At 53.6% G+C, this 20454-nt stretch overlaps 1 protein-coding gene across 4 annotated transcripts in view; it reads right to left on the reverse strand.

The window, feature by feature from the left end:
- AMPD3 (adenosine monophosphate deaminase 3) overlaps nt 1–20454 on the reverse strand; it is a 42618-nt gene that overhangs the window by 12532 nt on the left and 9632 nt on the right. For all 4 annotated transcript variants that reach the window (XM_057553693.1, XM_057553692.1, XM_057553691.1 and 1 more), the window contains 6 exons: nt 18985–19210; nt 13069–13273; nt 10003–10165; nt 7555–7774; nt 5207–5336; nt 868–1062 (listed from right to left, as the gene is read on the reverse strand). In XM_057553693.1, coding sequence (XP_057409676.1) covers nt 868–1062; nt 5207–5336; nt 7555–7774; nt 10003–10165; nt 13069–13273; nt 18985–19205 — 1134 coding nt within the window. In that variant the 5' untranslated portion in view covers nt 19206–19210. The remainder of the gene's footprint in view (nt 1–867; nt 1063–5206; nt 5337–7554; nt 7775–10002; nt 10166–13068; nt 13274–18984; nt 19211–20454) is intronic.

The following is a 20454-nucleotide window of genomic DNA, read 5'->3' on the forward strand; positions in this document are numbered from 1 at the left end:
CTATAGCAGCTGCAACATCAGTTAGTATTTTAATAACTTTGTAATGTCAATAAGGCACGTGGCAGTCACCATTTTATAAGCAAGGAAATAAAAGCTTAAATGAGTTGCTTAAGGGCACACAACTCCTAAGTGGAATTAGAACAGGGACCTATCTGACCAAGTCACACACTCTTTTCCCCTGTCCCAGGGCTGCTCCCAGCCCTGTTACTCTCTGAGGACAAACTACCTCTCACAGTCCCCATGAGACAGGCTGGGACCTGGGACTCTTTGCTGCAGTGCTACAGTACTTGCACCTGGACAAACGTCTCCTCAAGCAGCAAAATGCAAAGAAACTATATGGGACTGAAAATAACTGTGCATGCACAGTTGGGGCAAATTATGGACAAAAGATACAAAGAGATCAAAAAACCCAACTGCCACTTCTGAAGAGCCTGGAGCAAAAACAGGGTGTTGGAAGCAAAAGCAGAGTACTGAGCATGCCCCTGCACTCAACACCACCAGAGGGGTGGGCAAAACACCCAAGCCACCCCTCCCACCCGACCCTGGGACACATCCCTACCCTCACCCCATATAAGGTACAAGCTCACCCCCCGCTCAGGGAGCGAGCAAGCAAGGGAACCTGTTTGTTCTCGCTCCCCCCTGCTGCAGCAGGGTCCCCAATAAAGCCTTGCCTAAATTTCTTGTCTAGCCTCTAGTCAATTTCTATTGCTCGGAAAGGCCAAGAACCCTGTTCCGTATCACCCACGGCTAGAAGAGAAAGAGATGCCTACACGGCCAGCCTCTCTCCAAGCCCAATCCTGGCTCCTTTCCAGGGGGCTGAGTCCCCCCACCAGGACTGCACGAGGCCCTGTGGCCGAGCTCACTCACCGCATGGACATCCAGCGAGTCCACAGTGAGGTCGTACGGGTCCATGTGCAGGCTGTCGAACACCTGCCGCAGGGTGATCTTCCGGCCCCACTTCTCGGCAACCGTCCTGTCGGGCTCCGTCTGGTACGTATGCTTGATGAAGCGCAGCAGGTGCTTCTGGTTCATGCAGGCAGCCGCGTGGATGTGCGTGTCCACCTGCAACACAGTGGCCCCCAGCATGTGAGCTGGGCCACCTCCCCCGGCAACAAGAGCCAGGACATCCAGGCTTCGGTGTGGAGCGCAGAGCCTCAGCACCTGCACTGACGCCAGATCCCCCGCCCCATTTCTCCTGTAGACTTTGGAACTGGTCTTCCTCCGTCTAGCCTTGCTGCCCAATCCCCCTCCTTACAGCATCAAGAGATCTTTTTTAAATGTAGGTCAGATCCAGCCACTATCCCTGTTAACAAATCATCAGTGCCCTCCAAGTGTTCAAGATAAAGCCCAATCTCCTTAGCCTGGGATTCAAGGCTTACTTCAAGCCTTAAGTCTCACCTTGCCACTGCCCTGCTCTCTGCTCCAGCCAGGACACCCCACTTACAGGTGCCCGAGGTGCCATGCTATTCCACACCGCGTGTCCTCAGCCTGGCATGCCTTGCCTCCTCCCCACCGACCCATCCACCTGGAAATTTCCCACGACTTCCTCCACGTGGCAGCCTGTCCTGATCCCCCAAGCACAACGGATCATTTTTTCCCTTGCCCAACCTGGGACTCTAGCACAGACACTCCCGTCACTGTTTATGTCCTCCAATCTGATCTAATAATTTTCTGTCTACTTCATCACTAGACTGGGAGCTCAGTCCTCAAGGACAGGGACCATGTCTGATGCATCTAAGCCTCCAGCACCTACTCCAGAGCCTGGTATGATGTTGAATCAATGGATGGATGAATGGACCAATGAACAGGTGTGGGAGGTTCCAATAGTTTCGATGATACCCGCAACCTCATAGAAACCTGAGGACCCACCTAATGCCCCACAAAATCCCACACTTGCCATTGACCTCTCTGGAACCCTCAGAGCATTCCCCTCAGCCACGAGCCCTAAAGAAACAGAGCCCTGGCTAAGCTGAGGGATGGCCTGAAGTCACAGTGAACATCCGGACCCCCTTCCATGAGCCCAAGGGGCCTGAGGGAGGTTCCCCCAGGAGGGTGGCAGCAGCCTCACTGACCAGCGTGCTGCCAGCTGCCAGCCCACACTCTGCAGTCCCTGCTGCAACCGACCGGGCACTCTGCCAGGGCTGGGGTGAGGAGGCGGCTGACCTCAGGCCAAAGAATGCTGTCCACAGCTGGCCAGGCATCTCCAAGTCATGCCAAACCAGACATCCGATCCATTGAACCTCTGTGAGCTTTTTAATCAGTCAGCCCATATCACTGACCAACATCACTCACTCATCAGGGCCCTTCCTGCCCTTAATCCTGCCACTCCTACCAGAAAGACAGACCACTAGGCATCAGAGAAAGGAAGCACCAAAAGTTAAAACATCATCCAAAGCGCAGTACACAGGCTCAGGCACAACACGGATGGGCTGGGCTCATGCGGGACACACAAGCGAAGGTCAGCTGGAGTTATCTCATCTGGACACAGCTGGGCTCGACTACCTCAGCATGACCTAGCACATTCTGGGCTTTCTTGCTGTCCTCTAGCATACCAACGACACACCGCAGGGGGTGCAGCCTGTCCTCATGCCCAGGAGTCACTAGACGAGGGAGGAAAACAACTGGGTAATCCAGGAAGCATCTGATCCAAACTTCAAAATTACCAAGGTGATTCTTTTAGGAACAAGTAAAAGAGCCTGTCATTGGAGGTCAGCATTTTCAATTCACCAGAAGATCCAAGAGCATTCCTTGCTTTCATCTAAGATCTGGGTCTAAACAAACAGTAGAGTTTCTAAACAGGGCTGGCCAATACCTGGCCCCTAAGCCAACGCTGACTATTTCCTCACCCTTGGCAAACATCAGTAATCAATTACAGCACTCTTCACTAAGCTTCGGGAGTAGCCTCAGGTAGCCGCTCCCGGCTGGTCAAGTTTGGCACAGAGGATGAAACCTATCTGCTATCCCTGCTATGACACTTAGATCGAAGTGGGTAAGGCCTAATCTTACCCAACTCCCAAGCAGCAAACACACTCAGTCCCTCATTCTCAGCTCTGAGCAGAAACCAGTCATCTCAGTTACACAGTCCTGCTGGTTTGGCCTCATGGTGCCGTAACCCATGACCTGATGTGATGCTGCAGGTAACTTCACAAGTACCGCCCACAATGACCCACAGCCAGGCACGGTTCCTGCCTCAGAGCAGGACCCTGGCCTGCCCCCATGACACTGACAGCCACTTGGAAGTATGGAGGCCACCTCCCAGCCCATCCTGAACTTCAGAAAGTCAGCTCTCCTCCCCTAGCACAGGCTTCCAGGGTAAGATGAAGCAGCCAGCACTCAGGAGGCAGGGAGGGGCAGGCACAGCCTGACCTGGACCTGTGTTTATGGATAGCTGGGGTGCCAGAGAACAGCCCACTGCGTCACAGCACGGGGCTCAAGGCCACCTCTGTCCAGAGAGCACATGAACCCCCAGACTGACAGGGAACGCGAGGACGGACTCTGGTATGTAACCCCCTTTGCCCCCTGCCCCCTAGGACCCTCGCCCTCGTGGTGGCCAGACAGCACAAACACCCACTGGGGCCCCGCCTTAGAAGCAGACGGTGTCGGAGCCAGTGCAGTCGGGCGCAGGCAGCAGCAAGCAGTCAGGCCCAGAGCGTGCACGTGGGCAGAGGGCAGGGCTGCGCAGGGCTGGGCAAGGAGTTTTCTTGGACACCCATCTGGGCGTTGCAGGGTTCCTTCGGGCAGGGCAGAGAGGAGCTGACCTAATGACTGAGGCACCCAGCTGTCTGAGCACCTGAGGGTCACAGGGAAGAAACAGATGGTGCTTGAAGGTGACTATGCCACGGAGGTGGTGTCTAACACACATCCTTCCACCTCCTCCTGGAAATCCCCGAGACTCTTCCGCGAGCCTCAGAGCCCAGGAGCAGAAGCCTAACCTGCACTCTGAAGGCTCTTGATCGCATCCAAGCGGGATGCGGCTTAGCAGAGGTGATCTCGGGGCCTCGCTGGAGAAGGCCTTCCATGTAGTACTCCTGAGTGCTCCCAGGCAGGGGGTCAGGGAGGCCTGAGCTGGGCTCCCCAGAGGAGACACAACCTCCTCCGGCCTACCCTCCCTTATCAAAGCTGACCCCAGGGAGGGGGTGGGCACTGGGACAGAGGCCCCTGTGGCGAAGACAACCCCGCTGTGACTCAGTTCAGATGTGGCCACCCCTCCTCCAGGCAGAGCCTTACCCCACCCTTCTGTCCCAGAGCACCGCCTCGTCCCCGCCCGCCTCCCTGCTGCCCCTGACAAACCCGTGGGCCCTCGCGTGATCCAGAACCTCACCCACACCTGCAGGCTCACTCCCCACAGCCCGCCACGAGCCTCTGCCCCCACCCCCGAGCTCCAGCCACACTGCACCCCTCGCAGTTGTGCCAGCACCCTCGCGCTCCCTCCCGTCTCGGGCCGCTCTCCCCCACCCCTGCTGCTCGTAGCCACAGCTCCCTCTACCTGCTGTGCCATCACTTCCACCCCCTGCCCTGCCCTCTGCCTGGCAAACTCCTACTCAGAGTCGGCTCAGTCCCGGCCTCTCCCTGCAAGACACCCCGGTCACACACCTATCGCACTAACAGTAACAGGCTGGGAACTGCTTGTGGACAGGAAGTGACTCTCATTAGGCATCAAAGGCCCCACGCTTGGCACTGATCCCATGGCTCGCTGTATATTAGTAACACGGAATAAAATGACAAAGCGGAAGGCTGTGATCACTTAACCTGCACGTCGGCCCCGACTGCGGCCCCTGCAGGCTGCGGGCCCTGAGCTCCCCACTCTGGGGGAAGGCCAGAGAGGGGAGCACGTCGGATGCTCTTCCTTCAATACGCCCCATCCAGAAGGAAGCAGAGCCACAAACTCCCAAGTCCGAAGAGGTCTTAATAGCTTTTTTCAATCCATGATAAATTTAATACATTCTCTACTGTAAAAGTAGGCTGGTCTCCACTCTTATAACCAATTAATAGGCCATGCCCTATTTCTCAAGGAGGAGGGCACGTTCCAACAGATACACAACATGGACAAAGGTTTCCACCATGTCATACCAAGTACCATCTGAGGTGTGGCCTGCCGCACGGAAGGCAACTGGCCAGTCTTCCCTCTGTACATAGGAAGGCTACGCGGGGGGCCGAGCCCGGACGGGCTAGGGCACCGGCTCTGAACACTGGCCCGCTAACGCACCTTTCTCACGTTATAGAAGTCCCGGTGAGGGTTGCTCTTCAACTCTTTGAACTCGGCCATTTCATTTAGCATCTCGTGAAGGCTGAACTTGGATTCCAGAAAGTTCAGTCGCCGGTGACAATACGTTTTCCTGCAGATTGGGAAGGGGGAGAAACCACAGTTGAGGAGAAGGCACAGCAAGCTCTCCAGTTCGGAGACCTCCAGTGTCTGCGGGCGCCGACCCCCGGGGGGAAGGTCAGGACGGAGCAGGGAGGGATAGGGAGGGGCGCTTTCTGCAGACCCAGCTGAAGTGTGAAACCACAGCCACGTGAGTCGATGGGGGCAGTAGAGAGCTGACTCTGCAACCCCACACGGGTTCCTTAACGTCTAGCCTTACGGGCTTAGGCAATTCATCCCAAGCTGCTGTCTCTCATGAACAGATATGGAGGCAGCAATGCCCAAGACTGAAGCGAGGGTTAAACTGGCTTATGTGTGTGAACGGTCCAACTCAGCAGAGTGGACACTCAAGGAAAATCTCCCTCCTTCAGCCCTTCCGTCTTTCCTTCCTCCCATCTATCCTCAGCCACCTTTCACTCCTTGAAAAGAGTTTCACCTCTGCCCAAAAGATTGATAATACAGTCAAACCCTAAGGCGTGACCTGCCCACCTTGGCTGTACAGAACCACCCTGTGACCAAATGACATCCCCCAAACCCTGAGACCTGAAGACTTCTCAGCTCTGAGGCTTCAGGATGAGGGAAGGATGCTCTGCATCGTGGGCAGACTAGAAATGTAGGGGTGTTGTTACCGGGACAGAAATCTCTGCAAGGACTGATGTCCCCACCGGCTGGCAAAGGCCACTGCGGGTGGGAGCACTCACTATTCTCAGCCAACTGCCAGGTGCCTGTGTCCACAGCCACGTGGAACCTTCAACCACAAGCCAGGCCACTCTGCTTCCCTGTGGCCCCCAAACACACACAGCTCCTTTGGCACCCAGTCACTGAGAGGTTCATAAAGAGCAACTGCCAGCCCCGCACCAGCACCATCACCTGTCAGCTGGGATGAGCCCCAGAGCCAAGCATGGGAGAGTCTGGGGCAGACGGGATTCCCAAGGCCACCTCACCCAGTCCCTTCCCCAGCGGGACTCGGCCTGGCAGCCTCCCGGACAGGACAGCCACTGCTCACACACATGGGGAGCAGTCCCATCCCCAAGGCTTCCCCTCGAAGCTCCTGCTCACATTGGCTGAGGCAAGCTCCCGGGAACTACCCTTTCCCCTCCCAGCTCTTACGTCTGCCCTCAGAGATCACCGAGGACCAAGACCCACTCTGTCCATCCCTTCGGGGCCCACCCTCCCGCCTTGGACACTGGCATCACCCCATTCCCAGCGAACCCCAAAAGGCAGGGCAAGAGATAAGTCCCTCAGCCGTGACCAGCTTCCTCACCCTCCCCCGGACCCCCAGTCCTGGCTGGGTATTCACAGCAAAGCCGCTCTCAGAGGGGCTCAGGGCCCGGGCAGGCTGAGCCTCCACTGCCGATTCGCTTAAGTGCTCACCAAGAAGCGAGGGCCCAAATTCAGGAAGACAGCTCCCTGCCAGGTTAGCTCGAGCCAAGCCTACAAGCATCACAGGGGTCGTGGCTCTAAGTTCCCAGGCTCCCTGCACCCTCCCCTCCAGAAACACAGAGAAACCAACACAGGAAGCAACAGTCTTCATCACTCCCCCATCTACAGTGACGCCCTAGGCTGGTAACTCTCTGCAAGGCTGCCGTCCCGCCTGTGGGGAGGAGTGACCGCCATTTTAAGGCGCACAGGTGGCCACCGGCAAGCAGATGCCCCACACCTGCGCGTGCAGAAGCGACAGGTAGTAGCAACTTTAAGAATATGCCAGGGGCTTCCCTGGTGGCACAGTGGTTGGGAATCTGCCTGCCAATGCAGGGGACACGGGTTCGAGCCCTGGTCAGGGAGGATCCCACATGCCGCGGAGCAACTGGGCCCGTGAGCCACAACTACTGAGCCTGCGTGTCTGGAGCCTGTGCTCCGCAACAGGAGAGGCCGCGACAGTGAGAGGCCCGCGCACCGCGATAAAGAGTGGCCCCTGCTCGCCACAACTAGAGAAAGCCCTCGCACAGAAACGAAGACCCAACACACCCAAAAATAAATTAATTAATTAATTAAAAAAAAAAAAAAAAAAAAAGAATATGCCAGCCTGTGAAGGAAGATTGTGGCAGAAACCCACAGAGCACTGGGGAAAGGGGAAACCACTGTCTTTCTGGGGTGGTTTAGCTGAGGGGAAGCCCAGAGCAAGAGGCCTCTCCTGGTCCCTCCCTACAGGAGAGCACCCCTGCAAAGAGAGGCAGACTCGGGGGGCTTACGTGGGGCCGTGGGTGATGAGAGCCAGGATGTGGCTCATGTCCACCGTGTAGGTCTCCAGGTCCGGGTAGGGCAGGCTGTGGGGCTCCCGGCGCTCCAGCATCTTCGTGTTGTCGTACACGTGGAGGATGCCCCCCTGCATGCGGACCAGGAAGCCCAGGTTGCGGGGAGCGTCATCCAGGCAGTAAGGGTCCTCCTGGGGCAGCGGGGGAGGGTGGAAGTCTGCAAAACAGGACTGAGTGACGGCCAAGTGCCCTTCACGTCAGGGGCTCACAGGGGCTCAAAAGTCACGTTCCCACCGAGGCCTGCCCTGGTTGTCTGATCTAAAACCTAACCACTCCCGCCGCCCCCGACATCTCAGATCCCCCCCTTCCCTGCTTTATTTTGTCTCCTCAGCACTTGCCACTATGTAAAATAATTTCTCTTCTTTATCTTGGGTAGCATATGTTCATTTTGTTCACTGCTGTATCCCCATTCCCTAGAACGGGCCCCGACACACCGCTGGCCCTTTACTGTTTTAACTGAAATGAGCTTCAGTCTCCTGGGTACTTCAGGGACATGAGGCTTATGAAAAAGGGCAGCTGTGTCTTCTCCTAATAAGAGGACAGAACCTGGCACTGCCCGGTGGAAATAACTGTCCCTGCCCTTCCACATCTTCCTGAGCCCGGGGAGGCTACGGGGCTAGATGGAGAAGCCATCCCGTCCGCAAATAAGCACAGAATAGGGAACGCGTCTCCCGCAGAGACAGAGCTGTCTGTCCCCATGGCTGTGGGCTGTTAGCCCACAGGAGCCAGAAAATACCTCTTGTGTATTTCCCAGCTACGACTTGGAGCAAACGACTTTACCTCCTGACCCTGCCTGCTCACCTGAGGATGACACCCTGCCTTAATGGGCTGTTGTAAGGGCTGCGGTAGCAGGTAGAGGAAAATGCTTTGTAAACAGTAATACCTCGTAGGGCATTATTCTCATTACTCTCATAGTGGGTTTTCCTGGCTCTCGATAAGCTCTGTTCTGGCCAAGGAACAGGTTATGCTGAGCAGCAGTAGAACTGGGGCTTCAGCTCTGCGCGTCAGCCAACCCCGCACAGGGTCCAGCCGCCTGGCCGCCACCCCAGGCAGGAGGAGACCCTGGAAGCTTCATCCATAGAAGGAACGAAGGCGGAGTAGCTGCTTGGGCGTCCCCCATCAGGGCCCGGAACAGACTGCCCTAGAGCAGATGTGAGGCATCACAGGGGCTGAAGCAGCACGGGGGCGGGGAACTCATGCCCCCCCACACACACATCAGGCACGGCCACAGGCCAGCCCAGGAGTCCCCGATGTGTGCCAGTGCCTGTGAGACGCACGCAGTCCAAAGGCCTGGGGGGACCACTGCCTCCGCCTCACCACTCTACCACCCGGGCCCCCGGGGACTCTGTTCTGTGTAAAGCACACCTTGGACAGTCACTCCTGCCTGCCCGTGCCAGCACTGGAGCAGGTGGGGTCAACTTCCCTCAGACAGACAGGGAAATGGGTTCGGGAGGGCTGAGACTTACCCAGGGCCCCAGGGAGTAACAGATGCCCAAAGTCGAGGTCTCAGAGCTTCAAGGAAAGCAAGAGACAGGAGACATCTTGGCACCAACTCCACCCGGGGGGGCAGCCAGGGTCCTGGGTGCTGGCACAGACCACCAGGCCCTCATCCGATCCCCCACCACCAACTTTCAAGATCGAGGTTTCCTGTTGTCTTCATTCATATTAGTTAACTTACAGCCTCTACTGCTCCTGGGTCTTTCACAGGCCAAACAGACTCCACCAGAACCCATCCTGCCTTCTCTGATCCCTCCTTCCCCAAACTCCACTGCATCAACGTAACTGCTATTTACCAATCACTCCCCAGATGCCAGAACTGCACTAACGACTTCACGTGCATTCTCTCGTTTCATCCTCACAACTGGCCCGACGGATAGATATTATTAGTATTCCCATTTTACGGACTGAGAAACTGAGGTTTGGAGAAACACCTTCCTTGCCCAAGAAAGTGGTGGAGCTTAGATCGGAATGCAGGTGTGTTGGACTCCAGAGCCAACTTCCCTGCCCTGGGAACACACCCTCTCTACTTACCCACACGCCACCCACCTCACCACCAATTTGGCATTTACTGTCTGATTGTGTTTAAATATCCAGCATGAGACTGCCTGTCTCCCTAGAGGACTCCCAAGACCAGGGACTGTCTTTCACCCCCTCCCCTGCCTTGTCTCTCTCCACCTGTACAGCTCAACCAAGGGCAAGGCACACGGTGCACGTGGAATCAATCCTTGGGGAAACCAGCAAAAAAATCAGTGTAGGAGAAGCCAATACCAGGGCTTCTGCCCTTCAAACACCACCTGGGGGAAATACGTCCAACCAGTAAAACATCCTGACCAACCCTCGGGCCATGCCCTGCTGGGAAGCCCACCTGCAGCCACAACGCCGTACCTGGGAGGCCCTCTTCCAGAGGGGCAGCGTCTGCCCGCCAGTGACCCAGGTACTGGGCCGTGGTGTGCGGGAAGCGGTGATAGGCGAGCCGGGCATACTTCTCCCGGATTATCAGGGCCTTGGCCAGGCTCTTGGCAGCCTGTTCGTAGTCCTCCACGGTGATCTGCAGAAAAGGGTGCACACAGCAGGCCTGAGACCTCTGACCTAGCAAGACCTGCCGCAAGGTTGGCCCTCGACTGGCAGCAGGGAACTTGGGTTTGGGGAGCATTTCCACCACTGTGGGCCCAGTGGCCCCCTGTGCTTGAATGGTTTGTACAAACACCATGGTTTATGCTGGACACCCAATTTCCTTCTGGGAGCCTGGAGTTGAGGGATGTGCTCTGCAGACGTGCGGTCAGCCCCAGTGAAAACCTTGGCTGCTGAGTCTCTAATGAGCTTCCATGGTAGATGACACTTCACCCATGCTGTCACAATTCAATGCTGAATGGATTAAGTGCGTTCTGGTGACTCCACTGGGCGGGGTTGCTGGGAAGCTTGCTGCTGGCCTCTTCCAGACTCTGCCCCATGTACCTCTTCCCTTTGCTGACTTTGCTCTGCAGCCTTTCCCTGTAATAAATCCTAGTCCTGAGTACAGCTCTGCGCTGAGTCCTAGGAGTCCTCCTTGCAAATCACTGAACCCGGCAGGGGTCTTGGGGACCCCCAACACAGGAGGAGATTTGGGCCTGTTGGAGAGAGGCAGGTACCCCAGAGAGGATAAATCACAGGAAGTCACAAAGTCAAACTTCAGACCCTGATCTGATTGAGTCCCAAAGCCCAAGTATGCTCTGCTTTCCCAGAGCTGCCTCACACTCAGAGATAAATGAGATAAATTCCCACCTTCCAGTGGGCTCGTTAATCTTTGTCTGTTGGGAAGGACAGGTGTGGAAGAAATCTGAACGTGCTGGGGGAGACAGTCATTCATAAGAGGGGATATGAGATGCAGCAGAGGGAGGTACAAGAGGGAGCACAGAGCCGGAAGGCTGGGGCCTGGACCGTGGCCCCTCTGCTTTAGTAAAAAAAAAATCATTTTTAGTTTTGAAATGTTGTAAACATACAGACAAGCACTGAAGATAATATGACAGACACCCATGTATCTACCTTCCAGAGCTAACAATTTTAATATTTTGTATTGTTGTTTCAGATGTCTTATATGTTTACATAAATAAATCATCTCAGATAACAGCTAAAACTCTGCCCTCCTCCACCCACTCCATCCTCAGAGGAAGCAAGTTGGTATATATCTTTCCCATGCACGTTTTTATACTTTTACTTTTTTTTTTTTTTCCTTGCCTCTTGTTAAGGAAGGAGCTTCTCCTTTCCTGACTCCAGGTGTCCCCATGAGGGGGTGTTAATTCCATTTTACACTTTCTGATGGCTTAGGAGAGCGGCAGGAATAGGTGAGCGGACAACACCATAGACACAAATGTGTCCCTGCCAACAATAAAGCCAAATACTCTGTCTGCAGGACCGACGGACTCAGCGGGGCAAGGGGCTCAGGCCACAGCTGGAGGTATCAGAGACGTGCTCAGCGTCCCAGCGGACCAGCCAACCTGTAAGCACTGCAGACCTCATGCCTGGCGGCTGACCCACTGGGGGCCAAGGCGACCTGCAAGGTCAGCCTGCCTCTCATGCACTGGTGGCTCTCTGGGGACCACTCGCCAGTTCAGGGGCTCTATGCCCTACCATGTGGCAAGCAGGAGACCGATTGAAAGGAGCTAGTTAATGCACCAGGCCCATGTCCTCCCCCCCTTCAGCTGGCTTTCAGCCCACCTCTAGTCTCCCCTTCCACTGTTCTGCCCACATGCCAGAGGCTGGGTGGACACCACGGACTCCTGGTCAGGATGCTGTATCTCCAGACAAGGCCTGTGTTGTTTCCAATCCAACCAAAATTCCCATCCATAGAAAGGAATTTAAATAAAGTATGGTTCATCCACACAGTGGAATACTATGCACTTGTCAAAAAGAAATAACAAGGAAGTTCTTGATCTATTGATATGGCATTATCTCCAAGATGTACTGTTACATGAAAAACCTAGGCTCAGTATAATGTATAGTAACTACCATTTGTGTAAAAATAAATAAATCAACTACATGGGCATAGTAAACTGTAGGTACACAGGCCATCTATGTGAGAACACACCAGAAACCAAAACCAAGGATTGCCTCTGAGGAGGGGAATTGGGTGGCTAGAGGACTGATATAATTTTTGTACCTTTTAAATTTTAAGTCATATGCAAGGATTTTCTATTGCTCAAAAAATAAATTTTTTTAAGCTAGAAGAAAATGTATACAAGAGTAATAAGTCACTTTGCTTTCTCAGATACACTATATACTCTAAAGCTACTGTTAAAAAAGAGGAGAGACAGAATAACAAGGCCAGTTGAGGCACGGGTAGTAGGTTGAGGGCCAGGGAGATGGAACCAAACCTGGCACTAAGTGATATTTCTCTTCAAAAAGCAAGCAATAAAAATGCATCATCCAACCAGGTGAAAGTAGCACATTTTCAGTGACTGAGTTAACCGACTTGGTGCAAACCAAGCTTGTTCACTTCCTTGTTGAGACCTGCTCGTCCTGCGTGGCTGGTCTAGCCTGTATTTAAGGACATGAGTCCAAGCACAGAGGAGGAGCTGAATCAGCAATAATTGATTTCGCACAAACCAATCAAAACCAGGACTTAATCCATTCAACATCTGGGAACACTAAAGAGCCCAAGCCGGAACCGTCCCCCATGGGCTACAGGGACACAGAGCAGTGTTTCTGGGCCCAGAGCACATATGGAACCTACGGGCCACATGGTGTACCAACCTGCAGCCCTAGGCCCTCCTCACAGGGAGAGCAGCGCCCTAGACACACACCCGCTACCTCGCTTAGAACCCTCCTTCTCCCCAGATCCTGTGCCTCCTGCCTGCTACCTCCCAGACACCCACAGACCAGGCCAGGCTTCAGGGCTGGGCGTGACCCCACGGGACCCCAGCTTTGGCACAAGGCACATACAACACTCACACAGCCCCCGCAGAGACGCCTTACCCCAGCACAGTAGTCTCCGCTGATGGTGACCCGCTGGAACTCGGGCATGGCATAGGGCGCGGGTGCGGGCTGGGGAGGGGCTCCGGGGAGCACAGGAGCTGCGGGAGACATGGCTGGGCTGGCTGTCGGGGGGCCCTTCCAATCTTGCTGCGTCGGCATTTGCAGAGACAGGGACTGGGACCGAATCATCTTAAAACTTTTCTTTCTAAAAGTCGAGGACAAGGAAAAGTGAAAGAAAGCAGCAGCGAATTGGGGCGAGTGATGAAGAGTCTCTGTTATGGACATGGCAGGAGAATTTGCCTCTGATTAATCAGCGGTGCTGGTCCTACCGTTAAGGAGTTTCTAATCATTCGTGCCTTCCTCTCACACGCGTCTCTCTGCATGCAATATCCCAGACACCCCTCCCTGCGGCCACCAAGAACTGCTGTGGCCCGCGTTTGCAGGGCGCGTGGAGCATGCAAGTAGGCAAGTGTCTCAGGAGACAGAGGGCAGACCACCCTGCAGGGGTCTAACACCAAGGGCAGGTGAGGTGAGCACGATGTCGAATCAACCACCATGCTGTCTCCAGACAAGCCAAACTCTGAGTCCCAGCATATGAACAGTCTCAATCACAGTGCACGTCACAAAGTTAATAATTTTGGGCACTGGAGCCAGAAGAGACTGTGACAATCAACCAGTCCCACCTCCTGTTTTCATAAAGGAAGAGTCAGGGGACCAGAGATGGGAAATGGCTTATACAAAGTCACAGCAAGGTGCCCCTAGCCCTTAGCTCCCCACCTCCCTGGTACCCTGTCACCCCGGTTGCTCCTTCCTCTAGCTTGGCATGTGCCCTCCTGGCCGCTGCTGGGGCAGGCACAGATCTGTAGCTTTGTTATGGGAAAGGGACTGATCAGCATCAGTTTCAGGTCTCTCTGGACCTGTCACCTTGGCACCAAAAGATGATTTCGCAAACTCTTGGGGAAGTAAGCACAAGGTTGGTTTAAAATGCCACAAGCTCGTGCTTATTTGCAATGCTGATTAGTTAATGAGAAAGGTGAGGATTCACAAATTAGTAATGTTTCAAATGACACCGCCCCAAGTCCTAGGATCCCCAGGCATAGAGTTAAGCAGCAGGGAAGTGAGGCCATCAGCACTCCCCTGTCCCATGTCTCTCCCCAGCACTGCCACCCAGTGATGTCCAATGCCAGCAACCAGCTGTCTACTTGCCCTCCTGTGCCACAGGGCCCAGCAGCCTCCTGGGTACTATCCCAGCACAACCAGGACCTACAGCCACCAGCGAAGGACTCAGTGACAACCGTGACCCACCAGAGCCCCTAGAACCCCTCCTTTTCTCCAGGCACCGGTGACACCTACAGGGTGTGGGGAAATCAGCTGATCTCCAAACGGACCTTATGACTCACCCGGAGGCAGCTGTCGTCCTCCTGGCTCTTGGCCAGGTCTCTTCTCACAGACCCACGGCTGATTTTTCAGGAACCACCAATTTTTCCCTGCTCTGTCTATACACCCACTGCTTGCCTATGGCTCTCTGGTCCTTATCTGTCCACATGTGTTATCACCTCTTTGGGGACAAGACTGTTTAGACCTGGAAAATGGAGGCGGCCCTTTTTCAGAAGTTTGTCTTTGCCCTGACCCTGACCCTACATAACAGATGCACTGAGTTGTTCAGGAAACCCAGGCTGGACTCCAGGAACCTCCAGCCTAGGCTTTCCCCAGCCCACCATCCATCCATCACATGGAGCTGAGTCAAGCACCCTGTTCCAAGGAAGATACCAAACTCATGTCTGTCAATCATTCCTCAGAGGCAGACTCACCTTGAGCAATGAGGTTCCCACTTTGGCATCTTTTGGATGTTCACACCTAGAGGAAGAGCCGTTACTTTGGGCTCCCTCTCATGTTCTGACAGGGTCAGCCAGACCCTGTGAGACTCTGGCTTCTGTGTCACCCACACATCTGCCAGGTCACTGTTTTTATCTCTATGCCAACTATACCCCCGCAAGCCTCAGCCAACACTGCCTGATGACCAGTCCTGCTAAGGAAAAGCAAGGTGACATCTAAGGTGAGAAACAGGTAAGAAAGTTTAAAAAAAAAAAACAACCCACAATCAGAAAGCTGGAAGGCTGCCTAAGCCAAAGCCCACCAGACGTGTTCAAGGAATGTCCATATTCCTCTGCCCCAGTGAGGAAGCCAGAACCCACCAGCTGGTGCTCTCAAGGTCTCCTTCTTGAAGACATCCATTATGGCTCCAGCCTTGGTCCTCAGGTGAGCCCCAGACTGTCACATGTGAACATGGGCTGGGAGCTTGGACTTTGCAGGGATAAGGGACAGGTTTAACAACAGATGGGGCAACTCCTTAGGGCCCACACACCATGGGCAAGGGCTTGGAATAACCAGAGCTAACTACTAAAGCTCGTCTCTAAGAAAACTGGAAAAGCTAAACGGAGCCCAAGGAGAGGGCCCTGTGTTCATCTCCTATAGCTGCACTACAAATTGCCACAAGCCTGGTGGCTTCAAGCGATCCCCACTTGCTGGCTCGCAGTTCTGTAGGTGAAACGTCGGCGTGGGCTCAGCTGGGCTCTATGTCCGGGGTATCGAAAGGCCAAAACCAGGCTGGCCACACGGGGCTCTTAGCTGGAGACCCTGGGAAAGAATCCACTTCCAAGCTCATGCAGGTGGTTGGCAGAATTCATCTCCATGTGGGCCTAGACTGAGGCCCAGGTTCCTCGCTGGCTATTGGGCAGGGGTCGCCCTCTGATTCTTGTATGTAGCGCCCTCCATCTTCAAAGCCCGGCACAGCGCCTGGCTCTGGCGGGAAGTCTCCATATTACCATTTATATTCCAGAATGTCAGGGAGCAGCCAGAGACAAAGAGGAAGCTGCAGAGAGGGTTCCTCCTCCAAACGGTTCACATCTGAATATTCGCATAACGGTGCCTCTACTGAACAGAGAGGCTGAAAGATAAAGCTGGGGGTGCACAGCTCCAGAGGATACTGGGACATCTGACAGGCAGTCTAGGGACCAAGCTGTCCTCTGGCAGAAAAGAAGACAGTGGGCAGCAGGGAGCCATGGTCCAGCTTTTCCCTCCATTTCATTCAGAAGCCGGCAATTATACCCTGGGGAGCAGCCCCCAGTGTCATTCCAGTGTCTTCACGTGCAACCAAGGACCCCAGCCCTGGCTGGAGATGGGATAGCCTCGTGGTTAAAGTGTGGGATTCTACCTTCGAAAGACGTGGATTTTAGTCTCTGCCCTGTCACTTACTGGCTATGTGTCCTAATCAGCAAAATCGAGATAAGAATATCCACTTGATAAGCTTCATGTGGGGCTTAAAGAATGAAAGTAAACTGCACAGGCCAGCACTTAGCCCACAGTAAGCAGTAGCTGCTGTTGCTGCCCATCTCTGCCGCAGGAAGCTGGACAAATAGTTAACATCTCCATGGAGCTTACTGTGATCCAGGCACTGCCCTAAGCCTTTTGCATATGTTAAGTCCCTCATTCCTCACAACACCCCAAGAAAGTAGCTCTTTACCATACCTACTTTACAGATGATGAAATACTGGGGCACAGAAAGGTTTCCTAATGGGCCCAAGGTCACAGAGTGTACCAGGGAGTGGTAGAACACAGTGGCCACCCTGAGGTAGTACCTGTGGTGGCAGTGGAGAAAGAGGATGTCTTTCTTCTGCCACACATCCACTGCTCACCAACACAGGCTAAGTCCTGGGCTGGATCCTGGGGATCCAGTGGGAGCCAGATAAAGTCCTCAAGGAGCTTCCAGTCAAAAGGGGCAGACAGATGCAAACCAAGACCATCACAACCTAACAAGTAGGGAAGGAGCAAAATTTCTGGAGATGAGCTTGCAGAGGAATTTCTGAAAACCACGGAGCATCGTTTGGACTTAGAGTAAGAAGGCTTCTATTTTACCATTAGCCTGGGCATTGATAAGAAGAGGAGACTCTCTTTTGCAGACGTCAGGCCCAGTGTCGCTCTGTAATGGAAACTGGCCTCAGAAACCTATTTCTAGTAATACGAAATGCCAGGACTCCTTCTCACTGTTAAGGGTCCAAAATGCTCAATTCTTAAGACACAGAACGCCCTGCAGACCATTCAGTTCATAAAGTCAGCCCTCTGTTCAGTCAGTGCAGTGTGGACCAGGGTCTCCACCATCAGGCTCTTCTTTACCCTCCAGGGATGACCTGTCCCCACCTCACTCAGCACAAGGCGGGCGCGCAGAGCTGGCCGATGGCACCAACGACCCCTTCACTTCACAGCCCCTCAGAGGAAGGAAAGCACTTATTTTCTGGATGATGAACCTCTGTTCTTGCCTTCATACAAGTACTTGACTTTTTACTACTTTCCAAAAACAGTTAAGGAAATACTGAAATTCTGTCCTACCAAGAAAGGAAAGGACTTGCCTTTTAAAATAAGGCAGTACCTTAGGCAGGACCTGATGATGCACTAGGTTGCAGAGAAGGCTCAAGTTCTACTACGTTAGCTATTGGGGTCTGCAGTACGCCAGCCAGCCAGGCACCCAGCTACAGCCCTGCCAGACACGTTCTCAAAGCTTTTTAGTCTTTAATTCTGCTCTCCCAGGTGAGACAAGCTAAAAGGGTGAGGGCTTCCCAATGCACTTGGACAAAGATCCAAACTATTGGGTTGGATAAAAAGTTTATTCAGGTTTTTCCGTAACATCTCACGGAAAAACCCGAACAAACTTTTTAAGCGACCCAATACTTATCAGGGAGCACAGACCAATCTGATCTGGGCCCTGCCTACCCCTCCAGCCGGAGGTCATAGCGCTTCCCCCTTAACCACACCTCTACCCACCATGGGCCTCCTTGAAGATCCCTGAGGGCCTTTGTCCTGGCTGCTCCACCTGTAAGACTCTCACCCAGCTCTACCCAGAGCTAGCTCCTTTACGCCCTTGCATCAGCTACAATGTCACCTCCTAGGAAAGACCTTCCCTAAGCACCCAGTCTGAAAAAGGACTCTCCCTTCTCCATGTGTCAGCTGGCTGCTGGCTAGGTTTGGCCAGTGGCAACCAGTGGGGGAAACCGGAACATGCCAGAAGGATTAAAGCCAGGTATCCCTGCCTCTGTCTCTGCCTTGGGAGGCATCTCTGCAGCTGTTGCCTCTCCCCCTGGGCTCCATTTTCCACTGACAAGGCCACCGCAGTTCCAACTTCTCTACCTCAGGCTCCCGCCACACCACCTCTCTCCACTGTCTCTCTGCCTGGGGTGGTAGCTGCTTCCTGCTGTGTCTAATCTCTGGGCTGCCTCTCTCCCCACTGCTTGCCTCCTCGGTTCTCTACCCCCTGTAACCAATGCCCTGCATGAAAATCCTATTTCCATTACTCAAGTAGTTTCTGCTTTTCTGGTTAGACACTGACTAACACAGCACTTATCATAACTTGTCATTTTTCCAATTAAGTAGTCCAGTCACTTAATTACTGTCTAGACCGACTGTAAGCTCTACAGAGCAGGAACTATATCTATCTTGTTCACTAATGCATCCCCAGTGCCCAGCACAGCACCTGGCAAATAGTGAGCTGAGTTAATTAACAATGCAAAGTACATATACATTGTTAATTAACAATGCAAAGTGATGAAAAGAAGTAAAACTGATGCTTCCCAAGAAATCCTCAAATTTTCAGAAAGAAAGTGGAAATGTCATTTGGAAATGGTGTGTATTTGTGCACATGATTTGTTATTAAATCATCAGTAGAGAAAGTGGGTTTTGATCTTTTCAACCAAACAAAGGCACAAAGACACACTTCAGTGAATAAGTGGTGAGTGAAGCAGTCTTGGTTCAGAAATAAACTCAGTTCCCAGGACAGCCAAGTTCACACGAAGCGTCTCATCCAGGACACACGCCCACAGCCTGCCTGGGTCTGAACAACCCCACACACAAGTCAGGGGGACAAACCTTTTCGCCGTCTCCACAGACTTCTGCTCCGCCAGCTCCTTCTGCAGCTCCCTCTCCTTGGCCTCCTTCTGCCCGATGGGGCAGTCCTCGGGGACGGTGAAGAGGGACAGGGCATCTTTGCTGTCCTCTTCTCGGAGCACTTTAGCGAACACCTTCTCGGCCAGGAGCCGGACTTGCTCGTCCACCTCGGAGATGTTCAGCTTGGGGAACTGGCGCGGCATCTCGACTGGCAGAAAAAGAACCAGCGTGAGCCTTCAAGAATTACTGGACCACCTGAGTCACTCGTGCATGGCAGGAGAAGATACCGGAAAAAGGGCCAGGTGCCCCAGTCCTTGTGGTCAGCTGTCTACTTAGGGACTCCCCAGACCAAACCCAGCAGGCCAATGTTTAAAACTAGCTCCATAAGTGATTGGATGTGAAGGGTGTAGGTCCAGTTACATCTCACGAGAAAGCCAACGTTCAGAAGTGAAAGGATGAACTGTCCCACCAAGTCTACTTCTGTTTTCCTGAACCCAGGGAATCCTTAGCGTGTGGGCAGCCCCGCCCCTCCCGCCTTGGTTTCCATGACGGAGCAGGAAGCAGAGAGTTCAGAAGCCCCCTCCTGCAGGCTATGAGGAGGCTGTGCCAGGTACTACGACGTCCAGACTTGCTCCCCACTGCACAGAGGGGAAGACCAAAGACCAAAGGGCTTAATGATTAGCATAAGGTCCCAGGAGATCCACAGCTACATTCCTCACCACATAAAATGAGGCCTTTTGCTGAAATGAAATCATAATTCCTCCATCTCCCAAACCCTCTGGAACTTCTAACAAGACAGCAAATAAAATAAAGGTTTGGGGACAGGGAGACTCTTTACCTCTCACAACCCAACTGAAAACTCACTTCCTCAAAGAAGCTCGCCCTTACCCTCCTCTGCACGCTGGTTCCTCACTGTCAGTAGCTGGTCTAAATCACCTGGTTGGCTCCTTTCTTTCCTGTCTTTCTGCCTGTCTGTCTTGCAGCACTTACATAGCCCATAGTAAGTACACTCTGCCAAGCCCTATAAATTTACTAGCTCAGTTAATTCCCATTTTACAGATGAGAGAATGAAGGCACAGAGAGCTAACTTGCCCAGGGTCACGCCTCTAATAAGTGGGCAGAGACCTGAGCTGTTCTCAGTCTCCGGCTCCCCTGTCCCTTTCCTCTCTAAGCCTCTGCTGAGGGATTTGAACGCAGGCACCTGGTTCCTGCATCTGTCCTCTAAACCACTACTCTGTGCTGCTTCTCTCTGCCTATTAGGGGGTCAGGGCAAGTGTCCTCACTGTCCCTCACACTTATGGAACAGACCAATACTGCATCCTCTCCACAAGCCACCTTCACCAGGGGCGGCTCTGGAAGAGGCGTTTCCTGTCCATCCAGTTTAAGGAGGGTTTAAAGCTTGGTGCTTTGTGACCATCTAGAGGGGTGGGATAGGGAGGGTGGGAGGGAGGG

Source organism: Balaenoptera acutorostrata, chromosome 9 (genome assembly GCF_949987535.1).
Source record: "Balaenoptera acutorostrata chromosome 9, mBalAcu1.1, whole genome shotgun sequence".
NCBI lineage: Eukaryota > Metazoa > Chordata > Mammalia > Artiodactyla > Balaenopteridae > Balaenoptera > Balaenoptera acutorostrata.